Here is a 21,895-nt window from a genome sequence, read left to right on the forward strand (position 1 = left end):
TGATTTTGGTTCTGCATCTACTGCGAGCGCTGGCCAGGTATTCTTACAATGAGTTCCATCTGTTGAAAGGGCTGTGTCCTTGTGAGCTAGATAGGACCCGGCCACTGCAATCCATTCTGCCTTCAGTTTGTACAGATGGGGCAGCCCACCTCTTGCTTGGCAAGGCGACTAGTTGCAATTTATGTCACTGCTACAAACTTTGCATTGGTTCCCTAAATGTTGCCATAGCAAAAGTCAGAGGGCAGATTCTAGTTTCAGAAAGCCATGAGCAATGTGCTGTAGAAGCAAGAGCCCTTCCCCACAATTCCCGCCCTCCTCCCTGGCATCAACCTTAGAGTGCCTTCAAAATTCTGCCATCTTTGTGCCAAGTTCCAGTTGCAAAGGATGCGCAGGTAAATGATCTTGTTTGCTGTTCCCTGGTTATGGAACTGACTGTCCCCTGGAGACTTCCTGTAATCCAGTGGCTGAGGATCTTCCAGAAGTAGCTAAGGTTGTCTTTTGATGGCTACAGTTCAGTCAGAGGGGTAAGCATTATCAGCTTCACTGTTATTTCTTGTAGCAGAACATAATTTATAGCAGTGTTTGCCACAGTGCAGTAAGTTGTTCCTGTCTGGAGGCAGGGAAGAAGCAATAGTGGGTTTAGGAAAGTAGCCTTTCCAGGGGGCCTGTGCCAAGGCTTGAAGCACAGAGCTATGGTGCTGCAGACAGTTTTGCCTGAAAGCAGCCATCGTGGGTTGCCACTGTGCACTCTGAACCATTCAACTAGTGCTGCCCCCTCTTTTATTTTTGCGTTTTGTGCTCCCCCCCCCCCGCTTCCTCTTTCCCACTGTTCCCTGCTAGTGGTTTCTGATCTTTTCAGTGCACTGTACCTGACCCTATAGTTCTTTCCTTTTGCTCTCAAATGATGCCGCAGGGCTATCTTTCCCCTATCTCACAGTACATTTGCTAATACTTTTAAATCCTGCTTTCCTGTCATATTTTGTGCTTTTTCAGGTTCTAGTTTTTAAAAGAGTGTTTGTTTGTTTGTTTGTTTGTTTGTTTGTTTAAAATTGTGTCTGCTATATTGTAGCATGCAATAAGTTTCTTCATGATGTAATTTGTTTTGGTGAGATTGTAGATTCATCCACAGTGCTTTCCTGTATGTAAATTGCTTCACAGCTTAGGAGTGTTTACATGCAGAGTGTTAATCTATACACTGAATAGTGCCCTTTCTTAAGCATTTTATTCTTACCTGTCTTCTGTCTAACTGGCTTATTTGGACAAATACGGAGAGCTTAGTGAATTGGTTGAGAGAAATGCCAACAAAATCAAGAAAACTTAATGTTGATTTCTCTGGCCTTTCTGCATTACTGTGGGCTGTGTGACTGACACATTCAGATCTTCTGTAATGCAAGAAGATGACTTTGGCACAGATCTTTGGCTGCTTCTAAATGCAACTTCAGTTCTGTCAAGTTGACAACTTGGATCTGAAGCCTAACTCATAAGCTCTCTTTTCAGTCATATCACAAATCCTCAACTCTAGTACTGACTCCAGTGTCTCGCTTTTCCCCACCTTCCATTATATTTCAGAGTGTTTTTAAGGAAGGAGTACAAAGCTTGCCAAAGACATTAGTCTTTGTAATATCAGCATGCTAGACTACCATCTTTGAGCAGTTATATAGATTGTATGCTTAAGGCACATTTCTGACATACATTAAAGCTAATTTCAGTAATTTCTGACATACATTAAAGCTAATTTCAGTAATACGTCTGAACATTTTTTTCTCTTAACCTCACAAATCTTAAACACATGAGTAGGTAAAGGTAAAATTAGCCCTTGGAAACACTTCCAGAAATGAGCAGTTGCTCTCACCAGATTGAGTGGTTTTAATGCCACTCTATTCTGCCATGGTCAGTCCACACTTGGAGAACTGTGTCCAGTTCTGGGTGCCAGAGTTTAAGAAGGATGTTGACAAACTGGGACATGTGCTGCAGAGGAGGGCAACAAAGATGATCAAGGGATTGGAAGCAAAGCCTTATGAGGAATGGTTGAAGGATCTGGGTATGTTGAGCCTGGAAGAGAGGAGACAGGAGATATGATAGCCATCTTCAAATATCATAAGGGCTGCCACATGGAAGATGGAACAAGCTTATTTTCTCTGGCTTAGGAGAGTAGGACCCAAACCAATGGATTCTGACTAAACATCAGGAAGAACTTTCTGACAGTAAGATCTGTTTGGCAGTGGAATGGACTCCCTTGGGAGGTTGTGGACTGTCCTTCCTTGGAGGTTTTTAAGCAGAGGTTGGATGCCCATCTGTCATGGATGCTTTAGTTGAGATTCCTGTATTGCAGGGATTTGGACTGGATGACCCTCTAGGTCCCTTTCAGCTCTACAATTCTATGATTCTATGGCATAGAAGCTGATACAGGTTGTGATGCTAGTTCACCTTGCACATGAAACAATGTATATTTTTTTGTGTGTGTGTGTGTGTATTGTGAAATACACATGCACAAGTGACGTAACCTAAATGTTAGCTTTGACGAGATATTCTCAGCTAGATTACTGTTTCTCCCAGAACTCCATTCAGGTGATCCATGGAAAGGTTTTGGAGCCGTCAAGAATTTCTGACTCCAGCTCTGAACTTGATAGATTCTCTCCCCTGCCCCACAGATGATGGATAATCAAGACTGTTTTGATTAGGGCTAGATTATCGAACAGGCTAACAAGGCCCTAGCGTGGACCTAAGATTTTCATAATATGGTGTTGGTGCAGCCTATTAATTTTTCCCTTTGAAAAATCAGTTAAAGTGGCCTTTCTCAGCATCCTGGCTTAGGGCCTGTGGTTTTCATAATATGGCATTGGTATTGATACTGATACTGACACTGAAGAGATAAGCTCATTTTATTAAGTGGTCAGCAGAGACCCTAGCAATTTTAAAGTCGTCCATAGAGGGGGGAAATTAGAACTGCTGGCTTACGCCTTGTTAGAAAGTGCCAACTTCACAAACCTTGTTTATGATAATAAACCTCAGACATGTACCAATTTGCACAATTTACAGAACTACATCTAACAAGTGGCTTAATTCAAGTGATCAAACCATAGTTTGGAGGATCACGAATAAGCCATGGATTCACACATAGGCTCCTCACCCCATCCCATATGACGTGTGGCTTTTCCCCCCTGCTTAGTACAGTCCATATTTCTCCATGTTCTGAATAAGCAAAGTTTGGGAATCAGTTTCAGAAATCTCTTGGCGTGTTTCTGATTCTCCTTTTGGAAGGCAAGCACTTATCAGTTAGCTAATTCAGACATTGTGACAAACTTTGGTTGGTGCTAAGTAGGTAATGGGGGAAACCATATGTGAGTAGACTGGGAAAAGGGGAAGGGAAGTCTTGTGTGATTAGGAGGGGAATGAGGAAGTGCATGCAACTGGGGCTCATTTATGTTCCTCCAAACAGTGATTCCATGGTTTGGTCGATCATCTTTGTAGTCTCAATGTGGGTTTCCTAAACTGACCATTAGTAGCAAATTGCATTCCAGTACCAGTTTTATCTTCTGTCCTGTTAACTTTTAACGTATGTATAATGCACATCTAAGAATTTTTAAAGGTTTTTTTATTTCATCTTTTAGTATGTGAAGATGAGATGTGTGTTTGTCTTCTAGGAGCTGAAAAAGAAATATCTTACTTAACAAATGCAATTTTTGTATGCTGAATAGTTTTCTTTAATGCAGTGGTACTCAATTAGTGCTGTGCTTTAGATAAGACGGTAGTGCTAGCTTGCTTAAATTCGAAGGGTTATTTCAGTTTATTTCCCTGCCCTAAACCAAAAAGTTCCAAGTAGACTTTTTGTTTAAAAGTATTAATTTTTAAATGCCTTTTACCATGGTGGATGTAGAATAATCCATCTATCTTCATTAAGGCAAATAGCCTAGAAACTTGCGGTTTTTCTGTTTGTGGCTTAGAGATGCATGCCTTTGCTTGTCAAGATAAATGTATTATTCTGTAGCTGTCTCCCCTCCCAGTATGGGTATTCAGGTTGCATAGTAGACCTGACCCAAAGCAAACAAATTCTCCAAGGATAAAGAAATAAAATGTGCATACTCCTAGGAATCTCTTTTCCAGAGCTAAAATTGACATTTTTATAAATAATTTCCATGTAGCAGACCTCAAACTCACAATCACAGCAATTCAGTGATATGCATTTGGCATGAGTCAGTTTCTGTTCTTAGTGCTTTTCATTGGAAATGGCATAAAAAGTAAGATTTCTCTGAATTTTTTATGCTGTGGGCTTACAGGGGACCAAAGATGTTCTTCAGTTGTGGTTGTCTGAGTGTGCATGGCAGCATAAATAACGAAGTGGTCATAAACCTCAGCTGCGCTTCAAGGGTCATGTGTTCCATTTAATTTTTAAAGAATTTAGAAACCAACTAAGCAGTTGATAACAGGTCAGTTGCAGGTGATAAAAGAGATTTTAGATGGGACATTACTTCTTCTGCACCTAGCATAGCTACATTATATCCTTTGCAAAGAATTTCTTATGCATTATTATGTTTCTTCATAAAACTATGGCATGAACAATAGCTAGATGACTGAATTGCAACACAATACATTTTTGAAAGAGCTTTTGTATGTCGTGGGGTTTAGTGGGGGCTTGTTTGGTTTTTTGCTGGAAATATATGCCAGAAATAGCTTCTTTTCTGAATAACTGAACTGAATTAACTGATTTTAATCACCTTAGATGTTAAATCTGTATTTGTAGCATGCCCTCCCCCTGAAATGTTGTTACCTCTGATTGTGTATAGACATTTTTAAAAGTTTTTTTTATTTTTTAAAAAATACCTTCAAGTATATAAACACTTGTAAAAGCTATAATTCCACTGGAAGGTCTTGGATTCTTAAAAACACAACAATATATTAGAAAATAGATTTTAAAAAGTAGTAAAAATATTCCCTTTACTGGTCTATAATTAATCATATTGAAAGAACTTATTAGGATAATAGCTTGTTAAATGGATTATTTCATGATTTGGATAAAATGTGTATAGATGGAAATTCAGTTGAATGCTAGATTTTGACAAAACAAGCAGTATCATGGACCTTTGATGAGAGGACAGCCGTTGATACAAATATGGAATGTAGCTGTTTTTCATACAATTTTAAAACCAACACAGATGTATACATAGGTACAGTTTTTAATTTGTATTGGCAGCTTCAAAATATTTAGTATCTATTTCTAAACATTGCAATTACTAAACATGGTACTGAATTCCATGCATCCCACAAACTAATTATATTTGCAAGGTCAGAATGAATACACATATTCAGAAAAAATATAAGGTTATATAAATGTGTCTTCTACTTGGCTGTTATATCACAGTTTGTTGATCTGGAGTATAATGTGTACAATTCACAAATTTGTCTGATAACAGAAAGTGGTGTGTGATTGTGTTTATTTTACTAACCAGTATATTCACAGCAATCACTTCCAAATATCTCTCCAGTAAAGATGTGTTAATTACAAAACAGACAAGGTCTTCTATTATATTAAAGCTACTAACAAGAAGACAGCAGGAATCACACATGTAAATAGCATCATCAACCCCTATTTTAGTCCTCTGTTTTGATCTGTGAGTTGCGCATAGACCAAAGGTGCTATTAAAGACTCACTGTATGAAATAGGCAGCATTATATGAACAAAATTTATTCAACAAGAAAACAGACCTTTAACATGAATTTAACAAGCCTGAGAAATTATAAACTATCATATGCTGCAGATTCATGCAGTGATAATAAACAAAAAAAAGGAAAGGAAGAGGTTTCCTTAAGCTAGCCAAACCGCTAATGGTTTTGTTATAAGCTGTCTACTGTTGAAGTGACCTCTGCAAAGTCTCAAGGCACTTGCACTAGGCAGGATTAAATCGTCCAGTTGGTGAAAAGAATTGCTATATAGGACAACATGTAATAACAAAAAGCCACCTTGATCTGTATACTTTTTTTTTCCACTTTGCTGTTACACAGAGCTCTTTATTCCCCCTTCTTAGGGAGAGGTAATTGTCATGTAAGCCTTTAGGCTGCATTTTAATGCAATTATGCATTGTCACGGTCAGAAGAAATTTAGAGGTCTAAAGAACTCTCAAGTCCTTGCAAAAACGGAAGCGATATATCAATTTATTTCCTCTTGAATTGACCCTTGTGATATTGGCGTTCCAACTACTGTGTCCACAAAGTTTCCGCTGCTAAATTTAAGGTGACTGCACTGCTGTCACCGCATCACAATGAAATTCAAAGTACACAAACCTAAAGAAGGCTTGAGCTACTGCATATATCGCAAGTGCTCACCAGGGCTTTATCCCTGAATCTTACTGTAGCATAATTAACACCTCCTTCATCCACTGCTCATTAGTGCACTGGACATTAATGAGCCTATTTATTTTGATACGATTATCTAAAGAAGGGACTCGTTTGTTCTTGCTGCGCAAAAAAGCAATTATAAGATTGCATAGAAATCAAAATGTAGGGTATGTTGCTGCATTTATGCTTTTTTATTGCATCCCAGATCTAATTTTAGGTTGCAGGTTGTTGAGCATGTTAGTTTTCCTTAAGACAGTTGCTATAGTGATCACAGTGAATTCCTTTAATCTTGGTGTAGTTAAAATATTCTTTTTCTCATTGGTTGTAATGATGCTGTTAAGTAGAAGCAAAATGTCACTCAAGTCATATTTTTGTCCAGTAGTTTATTAGAAATGACTTTCTTAATTCCAAATCAGATGCCCTTATGCAATTGCTGTGCCTAGGCATAAAAGCCAGTACAGTGGTACCTCAGGTTAAGAACTTAATTCGTTCCGGAGGTCCTTTCTTAACCTGAAACTGTTCATAACCTGAGGCATGCTTTCGCTAATGGGGCCTCCTGCTGCCGCTGCGCCGCTGGCGTGCGATTTCTGTTCTTATCCTGGGGAAAGTTCTTAACCTGGAGCAACTGCTTCCTGCTTAGCAGAGTTTGTAACCCGAAGCATCTGTAACCCAGGGTACCACTGTATAATTTTCTCCAGGGACATATATCTGAGCACTGATCAACAGCACAGTCAAATAGGCAGACCACTGGTGATTATCAGAGACATAGAATTGCCTCTGTTCGAGGAGCAGCATGGAAATTGATTTGAAACAAAGCTATTGGATGAATGTCTAGGGTTCCCAAAGCGTTTGTGCTTGTATAGTTCCACCACAAACCAGTAGATGGCTAAAGGCATTTCCATAAACGTTGCCCAAATATGACCTTGTAAAACTGGGCCGCTGTAATTATAACACAGTTGTAAAACCTGATGCTTGGCCATTGATTCAGCATCGTTTGCAGCAAGCGATTTTGAAAAGTGCATATGGAGCTCAAATACAAGTAGAAGCAATTTTGTTAGAAAACGCCATTGCAGTCTTGGATGGCTTCCATGTTTTCTAGTGGAGCAGTCAGAATCCATTCTAGGAGTGTGTTAGTACTCTAAAATATGAAGCACCTTTTGAATCTGATACACTGCCAAGTAATTGTATCTTTATCCTCAGTGTAAATTCTTTATTTGTGTTGTTTCCTATCAAGTAAGCCTCTAGAGGACTGCAGTGTAGAATATTTAGTTATGTTTTTACTTACTTTTTATTTATACTCCCTTTTTTGCTGTGGTTGGGCATTTGCAGGTGTTCATAAATTAAAACATCTGGTTCAAATGCTGCTTCAAGAGTTTGGAAAACTGATAAGAAACCAACGTTACATAAAAAATACGAGATTTATAACTGAAATTTAAAAGCTGGCGCCGATCTCTAAAATACTAAGCTTTTGTAGTTGCTGTAACGGTGTCATACAGTTGCCTCAATTTAGGAAGGGAAATCTAGGCATGGGAATGACTTTTCACAGGGCGATCATCTTTCCATCATTTTTCTACTGCATGCATAACAGGGACAGGGGTACTAGCAACTGCTACACACACACACACACAAACACAATTTATCAGAGCGGTACATGGCCAGTGTCTCCACAGTGTCAGCTGTGACTTTATTTCCTTCCTTGTCAGTTGATCAGCTCTGATAGTACAGGAGATAAGAGCTGGAAAAGGAATAGTGTCGTGAGAAGCAACAGCCACAAGGCTGTTGCGGTGGTGGTTTGTTTAATTTATGACCCATCCTTCACCATAAGACACAAGTGGCTTACAACCATTTAAAATACAGTGTTAAAAACAGTTTTAAACCAGTAGTCACAAGGATAGACTGGGTCCTAAATATACAGTGGTACGTCGCGTTACATACGCTTCAGGTTACATACGCTTCAGGTTACAGACTCCGCTAACCCAGAAATAGTACCTCGGGTTAAGAACTTTGCCTCAGAATGAGAACAGAAATTGCGCGGCGCCTGCACGCCAGCAGTGGGAGGCCCCCATTAGCTAAAGTAGTCTTCAGGTTAAGAACAGTTTCAGGTTAAGAACGGACCTCCGGAACGAATTAAGTACTTAACTTAATCTTGGGTGTCAAAGGCCAGGATAAGAGGTACATTTTTTGCATACATTGGAAATTGTATAGTGAAATTGCCAGACGTACCTCTGTGGGGAGGAAATTCCACAACTTAGGGGCTAATTCTGAAAATGCCCCCTCCTGGGCTGTTAAGCACCCCACCCCACCCCACCCTGGGTCCCAACCTCTTGGTACATATGCGCTTGGGGTTTTCTTATCAGGATTATACAAAGCATCAAGCCACCTCTTACATACTCTCATTTGTTTCTTCTCTTTTTAGTTGCTTCTGTTAGGAAGCACACAGTATATGCATATATTTGGATCTCACTGTCTGGAAATCTAAAGTAACTTTTTAAACCGGGTGGGGAACCCATCAAGTAAACGACAATGTTAGGTTAAAATTATGTATTTAATTAGGCCAGATAATCATAAGGATAGAAGGAATGTGCAGGTATCTCTGCCCCCCCCCCCATAAACCCTACCAAATATTTTTGCCTTCAGTTACATCTTACATTGGACAACTTCAGTTACTCTGTGGTACTAATGTGCAAATAATAGTTCTTTTTTGCAGACTACCCAAAAGAAATGTGCTAAGCTATTGGGCTTGGGGTGCAGGATAGTGCTAACCCCTTTCAAGAAGCAGTAGGGGGCTGAGCATGGTGTAAATCTACCTACTAACTCCTGAGTTTTCATTCATTTAATGCAAGTTCTAAAAAAAATGTAAGACACCTTTGTCCCATACTGTTTGGGGACTTTTTCTTATAGAACTAATTCCCCAAACTTTATACTTTTGATGGTTTGCTGTTTGTATAAGGACACAGGTAGTTGCCTAAATCTGAGTCACATCAAAGATCCATCTAATTTAATATTGTCTACACAGACCTGCAGTGGCCCAGGGTTTCAGGCAGTTTTTTGTAGTCTTACCTAGAGATGCCAAGGATTGAATCTGGGACCCTTTGCCTACAAACTGGTGTTCTGCCAGTGAGCTACAGATGTCCCCTTTTGAGTTAATATCAGCCAACAGGGTTGCCACCCTTTGTAAGTCTTCCAGCAACCACATTAAGCTATGCAGGTTGCGAGCTGAAATGTGGGAGAAGGGTTCTTCAGCGTCTCTTTTTCTCTAACTTCATGATAATGAGAGCTTTGTTAATTAGACAGGACTTAAACATTTGATGTGTCATTCATTAGCAAGTGCTTAAAAAAACTTTGGTTCAGGAGTACAATTTATGCTTTTAATTTTCTGAACAATAGAATCTATAGTTGATGCTTACAGTGCCGTAGGAAAATTCCTATTTGTAGCTGTGTTTGTTACTCATTGGCCTTATGGCAGTGCTTACAATGAAGAATGACTTGCATCACATAATATTCCAACAATATACTCTTGCATTTGTTATTTCTCTCTTCTGCCATGTAGGCATAAAGGATATGTAATCACCCATAAGTTGTTTGTTCCACCCTCTGATCCAAACAGTTTAAACTCTTGTTTGCTGCCCTTTGGTACCCAGCTGAAGAGCAGAACCGAACAGCTTCTGTAGCTTGTGGATTGAAAGAAGATAACCTCTGGATTTGTTTTGCTGACCTCTGGATTTCTTTTTAGCTCTGCTTATTTCAGTTCTGTGGGGTCTCATTGGTAATTCTAACCTTTGAATCATTGATTCTCCTTAGTCCATGCAGCTTTCCTACATTTTGGGAGGCCTCTTAGGAATGAATCCTGGCTGCCTCTCTCCTGTGCTCTTAATGTTTGCTTGGAGTCATAGGCTGATTCAAGCGCTGCTTCCACACAGAAAACATTTGCATTAGGAAGAAGCCTAAAAACTTGAGTGGTTCCTCATCCTGTGATCTCATGCACATCCTATTTAACTTGCCACTGGCATTCCCCTAGTGGAGATGTGTGGTTGTGTGTTGATGCAATTGTCTGTTGGTATCATTTCCTAAGGCTCAGTGTGGGTTTTTGCCATGCTATTCCTACAAAATTGTAAAGCTGCAATATGCTCCTTTCCTTCAACAAGCTTTGCACATTCCTAGTAAATAATCCTGCAAAATAGGCTACTGTTATTATCCTCTTACTACGGATGGAGAGCTGAGAATGTAGCTGGTAGTTGAGGCGAGATAAACTGGGGGTTTTAGACTCTCAGCTCACACTACACTACACCACACCGATTCTCTTTGCTTTGAGAAAAAGGAAAGTTGGATCACTGCTAAGCAAATCAGCTTGAAGGACTGAGGGCTAAATTGAAAAACAACTTGTCTCTAGCATTGTAGTCCTTTGTGTTGGTTGCCCCACATCAGAATTTGCAGTGTCTGTTTTCGACCCACCGGGTCCTTTCTGAAGACTCCATAGGCAAAATCAAGAGTCGCCTTTAAGGCTATGGTTTGAGAGCTCTTCAGGATTAAACAAAAATAAGTAAATAACAAAACAAAAACACCTCCCCGAAAGTTGCCCACTGTATATTTACAGTTGTAAGTGACCTTGATTTTTGTTCCCTTCCCTTTTTTGGTTTTGCTTGGTTTTGCTCCTGGCCATGACACTGACAAGGTCGTCATAATCCATCCGACAGTTTATAGCCTCTTTCCTACTTGCAGGGAGTAAAAAGCATCTGACTAGAAGGGAATACATGGGGAAAGTTCCTTGCTGACTATAATTTTGTTGTCATTTCAAGTATTCCAGTGGTATAATTGATGTGACAGGACTGGGCTTTAAACATGGTCCCTTAGCTTGTGCTCACTTTCAGATTTAGTTTCCCTGTCATTCAATTTGACTAGGTAAGATGTAGGTGACAAACATGTTTTTAAAGTTACTCTGTGTGTGTGTGTGTGTGTGTGTGTGTGTGTGTAAACTTAAGCCATCAAAATAAGAGTGTATAAAACTTAATTTATTTTTTCTCAACTGCCCCAAAAATGTAGTAATTGGTGTCACTTTACAATACTCAACCTAGTTGTTGTGCTGGTGGCAGAGACAGCAGGTGGTTCTTTTTTATTAATATTATAATTAAATAATTTTCTGGAGAAAGGCCAAAAAACAGATGTGAGTTGATCGTGACTTCTCCACTGTTACTTGGTGCAATCGCTTGTATTTTCTACAAAGAATTGACTTTGGCGTCTTGTTTTTACAGGTTGTTATTGATGCTTTTAGATTGATCAATGCTAATATGATGGTCTTGGGACATGAACCAAGACAAACAACTTCAAATCTGGGTCACTTAAACAAGCCATCTATCCAGGTAAATTCAGTATTTGGTATATATGTGTCTATATATATATATTTATAATACATATTATTAATATTTGCATACACACACACTTTTTTTTTGGTAAATGTAATCTTCCTCCATAACTCTATCTGATCACTGAGGTCATTAGACAAGGCCCACATGTTTCTCATATTTGTCCTATCATTACTTGGAGCAGGGTATTTAACAATAAAACTCCATCTTTATGGAACATTCTTCCTCCTGAAATTAGATAGGTACCAACTGCAGTTTGTTTTTGTTTATCCAGGCATTCCTAGGTTGTTAATATCAGCTTTGTAGGCCACCAGCCTTTGTGTAAGTTGTTGAACTGTATTTTAAACATTTGTTAATTTTATATTTCATTTTATAATACACTGATTAGAGCATTTTGAATATGAAATGGCTTATAAATAGAATAAATTACATTTATAAAATACTAACTCTTACTATAGAGATGCAATATTACAGCCAAAGTTAAGAGATTTCATTTTGCATAAAGATCTATAGTGACTCATTTTTATGGCTGCCATGCCCCTTGTTTTTCCAGAGATCACATGCAGATTTATCAGATTTTTATAGGTGTGTGTTAGAATAAATTATATCCACATTGTTTTGTTTTAAACACTGATGCTTCTTCTGTTCTCTCTTTCTGTTGGTCCTAGTTTTTCATTTAAGTGCTGGGTTCATAAGGGCAGTTCCATTGAATCATCAAATTAATTGCATGGAATATCTCTGCTGACTTCAGTAGCTCTGCTAAACAAATCTGTACTTATGGGGTTATAGCTTGCCTCCATTAAAACTTCAATCTTAGCTCCTCAGAAAATAGGCCTTTTTGGATATTTCCTCATAACCTGAGATTTTATTTGCAGTGTGATCCAAAATACAAGTCGTGGGTTTGCACGCATCCTCCCATGTTCTCTTTAACCACGGGTTGAAGATAAAGGGGATAATTCATTCTATCCAAAGTTGTGCATGTAAAAAGCTTAATAGTCAAGTTACATGCAATTTTTATGTATCTTGGGGTTTTTTAATGATTTTTTTTTTTTTTACTGTCTACAGTAAACCACTTAGAGAACTTTTGTAGTCATAAGGCATATAATTTTTAGAAATAAAAACAAACACCCTATGTTATTTTATCTTGTAAGAATAATCTGGCATTTAAGACTACAGTTCTTGGAGTTGGATATAAACAGAGCTCCATACAGGAAGCTTCTTGTTTCTTAAACAAGCATTCCCTCATGAATGATTAATGCTTTGTCGCTATCATTCTCATGCTCTAATGACGATAATTTCAAAAATATATATATATTATTTTTTCTTTCAAAATGAATTTTAAAAGGCCCAGATAGTTGCCACAAAGAACCTTAATTATTTCTCCAAAGATTAATTACGGGAGCACCAATAGCAACATATGCTGTAAACACTGAACTTGCCTTGAAAACAGCATAGTACCACTGTTGAGTTGGAATCATAGGCTCCAGCATTTTCTCTCACCCTGGAGACTTCCTATCTAGTCATAGCCATAAACTCCTCAGACTTCAAAATGTATATTGGTAGCATGAATGCAGTAGCTTAACAAAATATTGAGTAAACCAAAGAATGCTTGTTTAATAAGGTGGAAGTATATTACTCAATTTGAATCTGTGCAAACTGCAGATCATAATGAGTATAGAAGAACCCACTAATGTTTTTGATTGGGTGCGGGCAAGCCTGTGCTTGTCTGTTTCTAGAGAATATATTACTGGGCTTTTCAAGGCAGCATGTAATGACCTCTCTGGCAAACCCCAAAGTGTCATGCTTCATTATTATTTTGTTTTAGAGAGTTCATTAATACCTTGGTCTCAGATCAGCTGTTAAAAGCATTGCCAACCTTTGCAGGTTCTTTATTCCAAGCCCAAACCTAACAATTTGTATATTCCAACATTCCTTCTAAATTACCATCCACTAATATGTGTCATTCCTTAGAAACAAGAAACAAGAATTCAAATAGTTATGTGTCTGCATGTGGAATAACAGCTCTTGTCGTATAGGATTTTGTTGTAGCAGCTCCTACTGTCAAAGAGACAAGCTGCTGTTTGGCTTCTAAAAGCGATTCTATCTTTTTAGTGATAGAAACTGTGGCACCAGAACAGGCAGAAAACCCTCTGTCCTTCAAAAAACAGCAAAACTCAGTTGAGGCTGTGGCTCTCCCTTGTGCAGATCTGATATTACTTTGGATCCTGGCCAGAAACAGTTACATGCATTTATTTAACTTCCATTTGAGACAAATACTCATGTTAAAAGTTTAACTATTGTCGTGTGAAAATTGTCTGCTTTGCTTAAGGCCATTTTAAGATTGTATTTTACATAACTGCACCAAAATTAAAATTTTGGGTGACAGAATAGGGGTTGTATCCAATGTTGGTCCTACTCAGGGTTGTCTCATTGAAAATAATGAACATGTCTACTTTGGGTCTATTAATTTCAGTAGGTCTGATCTGAGTATAACTTAGATACATCCTTACTAAAAGCATTAATCATCTTCTATACCTAGTTATAGTCCCCTACTTGTACCCTTTGGAAATGTGTGCTTCATTTTGGATGCGTTTCTAGCAAAATATAAAGTACAGCAAAATATGTAATTGATGGCTATATATTTGGGCAGCTTTGGATATGGAAACCTAAACAACTTTCAGGAAAGTTTTTCAAATTACAGCTCAAGTCCATGTTTCTAGACTTTAATCAGATTCTTGCATGTATTTAGTAGAAATTATCAGATATATTTTATTTATTGCTTTTAAATGTTCTAGGCGTTAATTCATGGATTAAATAGACATTACTACTCCATTACCATCAACTACAGGAAGAATGAACTAGAACAGAAGGTAAGTTTTGTTCCTAGCGTATTTTCAATTGTTTGGGGTATTATTTAAAAACTTGCTTGCAAATGGCTTAAATTGACTTACAGCATGTTGCAGTGTTGTGATAAGAATTTTAATTTCTAATATCTTTTGTTGTCATTTATGTCATTCTCCCCCCCCCCCTTTATGTCATATGGTGAATGCATTACCTTGCCCAAATGAACCTCAGCCTGAACTTCATTGTGGAATTCTACATTTCTTCCAGAAGGCACCTGCATGCCTAACTAGTGAATGCTAAATAAGTTTTTGGTGAAAATCAGTCTGTCTTAAGTCAATAATTTAGGAACATCTTTGTTTAAATGATGAAGGAAATGTGGCTATTTTTAAACCCACATATTTCTAAATGCTATTTTCCATTTCTTTGGTCCTGCATGTAGAGAATGAGGTATTCCCTAAGGTGTAGAACTTTTATAGATTACCACCAGTATCTTGAATTGTCTTTGAAAACAAGCAGATTGTGTAGTTGCTACAGTACAGAATGAATATATTTATGCCTTCCACTACCTGTGAGTGGCATGGTATAACATTCTGCAGTGGCTGAATATTCCAAAGAAATTTTCAAGACAGTCATATGTAAACTCTATTCCAAAATCAGTCCTCAGGTTTAAAAAATCATGAATGGTGATGTCAAGGTCCTTGTTTCATGGAAACTTAAGTTTTGTATGATCCAATTAGAATTTTTCCTTAAACTTGCTGAGGTAATATTGAGAGGCACACTTAAGTCGTTCAAAGCTGAACATAAGAATAACTGCTGGCAAGTTAATAATTCCTTGTTGTACACCATACTCTTTTGTTGTTGTTGTTTCATTACAACCAAAATCTTTTCTGTGCTTCAAATGATACAATAAAAAAGTTGTTCTAGAATTCTATATACTGGTTTCTAGATACTGCTAGTTTCCTTTCTGCCTTACAAAGTCTACTAATTTCCCCCAAATGCAGAATGTTATTGTATGGTATGACAGCAATAATAGATTCCACTTGGCTTGTTCATCACTGTCGGTAAATGTTTCTTAGTAGAATCTAGTTGGTGCCCTTGCAGTCACAGAAGAGCTTTGATCCAATTGATGCTTTCACAAACAGAAGAGACTGGGATTTTTGCTGATTTGCCCTTCCACCAAGTTCTAAAGAGTCCCTCAGCTCTCTGGAGCCAATTTTCAGTGTAAGGGGGTGCTGAGGACTGCAGGAGGGAATGGTTTGTTCTGTTATTAGAAGCATCTACTGGATCAAAAGCACCAGGGTGCCAACTAGATTCTGCCCTTTAAGACAGCCTCTTTCTATGTCAAGTAACTCCCATGCTAGTTATCGGAGGGTATAGAAATTAAATAAAGGCTGTATTCAAACATTACAGTTGCATAGTTTTATTGACAAACAGAATCTATCCTTTGTCTTGCTTGGAACCACCTCATTAAAATGTGCAAGAACCAGATGACAAACTCTTTGCCAATTCAAAAAATTTAAAAAAGGAGAAATGAAATACTTTTGTGTTAGTGTTGGACCTTCTGTAATAGACCTGTGCTTTCAAGACATTAAGAAACGTACAAATGAATGGTTCGTTTAGATCTTAGTTCCTGCAGAAAAACCTTTTTTCTCTCTCTGCTCTACATTTTGGAGTCTAGGCCTTAGAACTAACCTGAGGAGATTGTATTTTTGTTCATTACACTGCGAGCACTTTTGTAAAGGCGAGAACAGTAATTGCCAAGTGTGACAAAGAAGAGATTTTAGGATTCAGGGCTATTTCCATTAACATGTGAAGTCTTCACCTAGTGTGCAGGCATCCATTTCAGTCCAGTGTCCTTCTCTGCACATTCATGACTTCATTCTCATGACTGGGAATCGGACCTCTGCAATTCTGACACCAATTATGTATTGGAAGCTGATAGTCTGGCAGAATGCCTGAAACCACATGATCACAAACCATTTTTAGCACTCAATTGGGTCTTTATAAATCCCCCTGTGAGGGTGGGTTCAAGTTTTACAATTATCTTTTAGAGCAAACAATTTCTCTCTCATCAGATGATCTCCAATGGATACTCAACTCTGGGGTGAGGAGTCAACTTACAAAACAGAAAAATGATCTGTGATAGCCCCAGTTAATTCAGACTTGGCAGCAGTGATCTAAGCACTTTCCGTCACCAAAAACTTTCCTGTCTCTTGCCATGTGTTGCTTCAGATCCTGATAGACATAGAAAATCTGCATGATTCTTCACAGTTCAAAGTTTATTGCATAACTGAGGCCACAATTACTAATACCCAAACTCCTGCTCTCACCTAGAGCAAGCACTTCCACAATCAGTAATACTTTGTTGACTTTCCTCACCAGATGTTGCTCAATTTACATAAGAAGAGTTGGATGGAAGGTTTAACCCTTCAAGACTACAGTGAGCACTGCAAACTCAACGAGACAGTAGTGAAGGAAATGCTGGAATTAGCAAAGAACTACAACAAGGTACCACAGTATGCCATTGCTTGAGCTGATGATATTCTGTGGGTGCCCCAGACTTGTTTTTGCCTTTGGAATTCCAGATTCAGATATCCAGTCTACATGTACTGGTGGGATAGCTGTTCATCCTTTAAAAAACAAAGAATAAAAATCAGGGCACTTAGTACTGGAATTGGGGGCCAAAAACCCCAAACTGAAATGGCATTGTTGAACATTAAAAGTGTCGAAGAAGTGAGCATGAAATTGCCAGCCCTGCTGGCATCTGCTTTCTTTTTAAAAAAGGTAGAAAAGTGCACAACATAGACAGGCTTAGCCTTTATAATATATATAAACATGTTGCAAACCTAGCGAGAGAGAAGGGCTTATCCCATCAGAAGCAAGATCCAATGATACTTGCGTGTTCCTTGCTAGTTGTGCCACTTCCTTCCATCCTCCGGTTGTCTCCCCCTCTATCAGAAGTTAGGCCCCTGCCCTGAAGAGTGTTTCCTTTTTCATGTCAGTCTGTGAAGGGTGGTGTACATTGTTAGCACCACAGATATAAATGCTACACAGACCACTTACAGTGGCAATGAAAGCACTGTTATATGGGGTGGGGGGTGGAGATGTGGGCCTTGACTGTTTCCCTAGCACAGCTTCCTTTTTCATTGGGTATGTAGTGATTAAAATGATGCTGTCACTTCAGCTTCAGCCTTATAAAAGAACATTTAATTTTGGGGGGCTCCTGATTTAATAAGATCTCAAATGCTAACCTTTTCTGCATATCCTTCACAGGCTGTGGAGGAAGAAGATAAGATGACACCTGAACAGCTGGCAATAAAAAATGTTGGCAAGCAGGTGAGGTGTAATGAATTATACTGACGTGAAATAACATGTTTTGTGTATTTTTGTTTAGTCACATGCTGATGATTTTTCCTTTCTCCTTAACTCCTTACAAATGGTGCACTTATTTCCACTGAAACAAATTATTTGAAGTCTTTGACTTGAGATAGTCTCAACAGTGGGGCATAAAATTGTCATTTGGCATCTGCCACTGTTTCATTTGGTATTTTTCTACCTAAATAAACCATCTGGCATCCTATCCTTAAAAACAGTGGGTTTTCCCTAGTATTCCTGCACTTGGGCACCAAAGCCAAGAGAACAAGAATATCCATATAAAATTCTGTCATCAGCACAAAAATTCAGCCATTACCAATGCTCAAAGCCCATCTCCTTTGGATTTTAGGACGGTAAATTTGGATTGTTACTATGAAACCTAATCCTTGAATCGCAGAGTACTACTTGTCTTGTTCCTTGTGCCATAGAGAGCTGGGAACGCCTTCTTTTTCAAATGACAATCCCCTGTGCCAAAGGGCATTCCAAGGAGGGGGGGGGGGTATTCATAATCTCTTTCCATTTACTTGGAAGTAAAGTTGCCAGGTTGCCTGCCAAATAACCCCCCAGGGACCTTAAAATCCATGATGAGGGAGTGAGTTATCCTGCAGGCCTTCTTCCATTGTACACCCCACCCACCTGCATCATGTGGCAAGCTAAAGGTATAATAACATGGTAACTAATATGGGGATGATTTAATATTGTCCTACCTTACAAGGTAGTGGATGTAAGGGCAGCACTATTTGAATATTACCAGGTGCTATGCAAATACCCAATATTGAGTCTCATGGCAAGGACTTGGACATGAGTTTCAGTGAACAGGGTGCATATCCAGGCGTTTCTAGAAATGGCTGTGTAGGAAAGTCAGGCAGGGCTTTTTTTCAGCTGGAAGTCACTGGAACTGAGTTCCGGCACCTCTTTGTTGCATTTCAGCACCTCATTGGTGCATTCCAGCAGCTGTGTAGTTTTGCAGTGCCATCCCCCTGCATGGTGCTCCGGGCTGCAGGCAGCAGGGTGATTTTGGCGGTGAAGGTTTTTATGTTATCCCTGTGGCATTGGGTCAAGCGGGCAAACAAGGGGGGGACACACTCAACAACTCACCCCACTTAAAAAGGGGGAGTTCCAGCACCTCTTTCTAGAAGAAAATCTTCATTAATCCAAAAGGGCATTTTTGTTGAAGGGAGGAAACTAACTATTCTGATACTCCAGAATGTGGGGGGTTGAAGCTTTTTACAAACCAACCAACAAACCCCTTTTGTTTGAAGAAAGGGACAGTACTGAGGTTTACTATGGGTTGTACCCAGCACCGATCAAGCAGATTTCTGCTCAGAACGTCCCTTTCTTTTCCTCCACCCTGTACCCTCCCAACAAACCTGATTTGGAGGGTCAAACCCTCTGGAGCGGATTTTGAAAAGACTACTAAGGGTGGAGCTACAGGCAGAGGAAAGGAAAGTTCTGCTGCACATGCAGAAATCTGTGAAAATGGAACTGCAGCATTGCATGCAGCTATTTACTTATAAATGGTTATAGCCGTGGAACAGAATATGTTCCCTTATCATGTCATTTAAAAATTGTGCTGCCTGAGCAAGTACATCTACATCTATAGAATTGCCTTCTCCCATCCACACTTCCATTGATCTTGTTTGGAGGCCTTCAGATTCCCTCTTCTAATGTAGAGAGGCAGGCTAAAGAAGGTCTTTTTGCAGTGGTGATGCAGTGGAAGACTTGACAGGTGCCCATCCTGAGGTCTTTATAGCCTTGGGAGAAGGGGGCCTCTTAATTACAATCTAATAGGTGCTTCAGATATTAAATGCAGTTTCCTCTTGCTGGGTTTTAAATCCTGTTTTAAATTGTTTTGGCTGCTTTTTATGCCAATTTCAAGTTGGGGGGTGGGGTTGCTAGGCTTTTTGCCTTTGTGATTTATTGTGTTTGGATTTAATGGTTTTAATTGCAAATTGTAATTTGTGTTGTTGTTTTTAAATTAAACTACCCAGGGGACTTAGTTGGATGGGCAGAATACAAATGTACTAAACCTAAGTTGCAGCTTTGGACAACAGGAGAGGCTGAGAAGACAAAGTCTTGTTCTGGCTGTGTCATTGGGTTTGCTTATTAAGCAGGTTCATCTTGGAAAGCATAACTAATCTTGGCAAAAGATAATCCTCCTTTGTCCAACTGTGCAGTTTCTTAACGGAGGCACATGAAACAGTCAAAGAGTGGACAAAAATAATGTTTAATTCAGTAGCAAACTATGGATACGCTACTTGTTTGCAAATCAAAATTTTCTAAAAAGAGCATTTTAGCATCAGGGTTCCCCCCCCCCCCAACTTCACTATCCCCCACCCCCAATCTGTATTTTATGGTTTGTTTTCATTTATTTAATTGGAAAGCACTTTTGTTTTGAGTGAGGATATCTTAAAATAACATGGGATGGAGTCCCAGTTCCATTGGAAGCAAATGGCAAAGCTCCCATTGATGTCAATGGAGCCCAGAATTCATTAATGAACTTGATAAATGAATAAGAACAAGACAGTGTTATAATGGATTGTTGAAATTCACTATTAATTTTCAATGCAATGCATACCCAGATATTTAGATAAGTATCTTTTTCAACAGGGTGACATGATTATGGTTTAATAACAACATTGCATTTTGCAGTGTGGTACTGTACATGCCTACTCAGGAGTAAGTCCCATTGAGTTCAGTGGGGCTTACTCCTAGGTAAAGGGCTATGCGATTGTGATTGTGATCTGATGCAGCCTGCTAGTGTTGCAGTTGGATTAAGGGTCAGACTACCTTTGACACGGCTCATCAGTTCTTTCCCCCAACAAATTGCGCTTTCAGTCTCAGTAACTACAAGGAGATGGGGTGGAGCGTATGTGGGGCGTCTTTATTCTCTCGCTACAGATGAGAAAGCACCTTGCTAGTGTGGCTTTCAACAGACAAATTGTAGGAATTGTGTTGAGCAACCCATTATCCTCTAACCACTCTTCCCGCTCTTAATTGCAGCCTCTGAGGCTGTTTTGCACTTTAAAAAACAAAACAAAAACCTTGCTTATTTGGCTATGGCTATTTTCATGCTGATCTGTTGCAACTATTATTACTATGATTTATTTATTTATTAAAATTATATACTGCCCTATATCCGCAGGTCAACGAGCACAGTCAACATGGGGGAGCATAGTCTTGAATAGCAAATGTTGTCCTAGTAGGTCCCTATATAGTAACTCCCTGCCACTACCTCTTATTTAACTGCCCTAAAGCAACCACAAGGGGAAACTGCTGTGTTGGAACAGGTTTTGAATGGGGTGCCCTTTAATATGAAAAAGCAGCACCATACAAGGCCACAGTCCTGTGTTTATGGGCAGTGTGGGTCTGATTCAAAACAGTTGCAGACAATTAATGTTCACGCTTCTGGAGATCTCCCCTGGCACTTCATGGTGGTAGGCAGGTCTGAAATTTAATAACTGAAGAAGAAGAAGAAGATGATGATGATGATAATCCCCAGTCAAGAATCCTCTGCACATTCCAGTGTCGTCACAGAGCTTTCTGTGCAATGTAGTCCCGTCCCCCACATTCACCTGGATTGCACACAAGGAGCTGCCCAAGCCAGTACAAGGAGTGGGAAAGCTATTGCACGTGTGGAGGGCTTCATTTATCCATCATTGTCCTCCACTCCTTTAGCCACAAGAATTGCCCATCAATGTCAGGATATTAAGGGGGAAAGAAGTATGTCTCTTATTATTAGGTCCTCATTTGTTCAAAATGCCACTTTCAGGACAATAACATGCTTAGTTTGTATGAACACTGTGCAGCCTCAATCTAACGCTTAAAGTTTTTAAATTACAAACTACATCAAATAGCTTGCATAAGAGAACCCTGAGTTTTAATTGCTTATTGATGCCATCAGTTCTGCCATGGAATAGAAACACAGAACAAATAATTGCAAATGTGATGTTCCGATAAGCTCTACGAATAATATTTTCTAC

General features: G+C 39.1%; 1 protein-coding gene across 6 annotated transcripts in view; it reads left to right on the forward strand.

Annotated features, from left to right (window-relative positions):
- Positions 1-21,895, forward strand: part of PSMD14 (proteasome 26S subunit, non-ATPase 14) — a 59,561-nt gene that overhangs the window by 35,942 nt on the left and 1,724 nt on the right. For all 6 annotated transcript variants that reach the window (XM_083714124.1, XM_083714123.1, XM_083714122.1 and 3 more), the window contains 4 exons: positions 11,583-11,690; positions 14,489-14,563; positions 16,920-17,045; positions 17,811-17,873. In XM_083714124.1, coding sequence (XP_083570250.1) covers positions 11,583-11,690; positions 14,489-14,563; positions 16,920-17,045; positions 17,811-17,873 — 372 coding nt within the window. The remainder of the gene's footprint in view (positions 1-11,582; positions 11,691-14,488; positions 14,564-16,919; positions 17,046-17,810; positions 17,874-21,895) is intronic.

This window comes from Podarcis gaigeae (assembly GCF_964106915.1).
Source record: "Podarcis gaigeae genome assembly, chromosome: 1".
NCBI classification, from domain to species: domain Eukaryota; kingdom Metazoa; phylum Chordata; class Lepidosauria; order Squamata; family Lacertidae; genus Podarcis; species Podarcis gaigeae.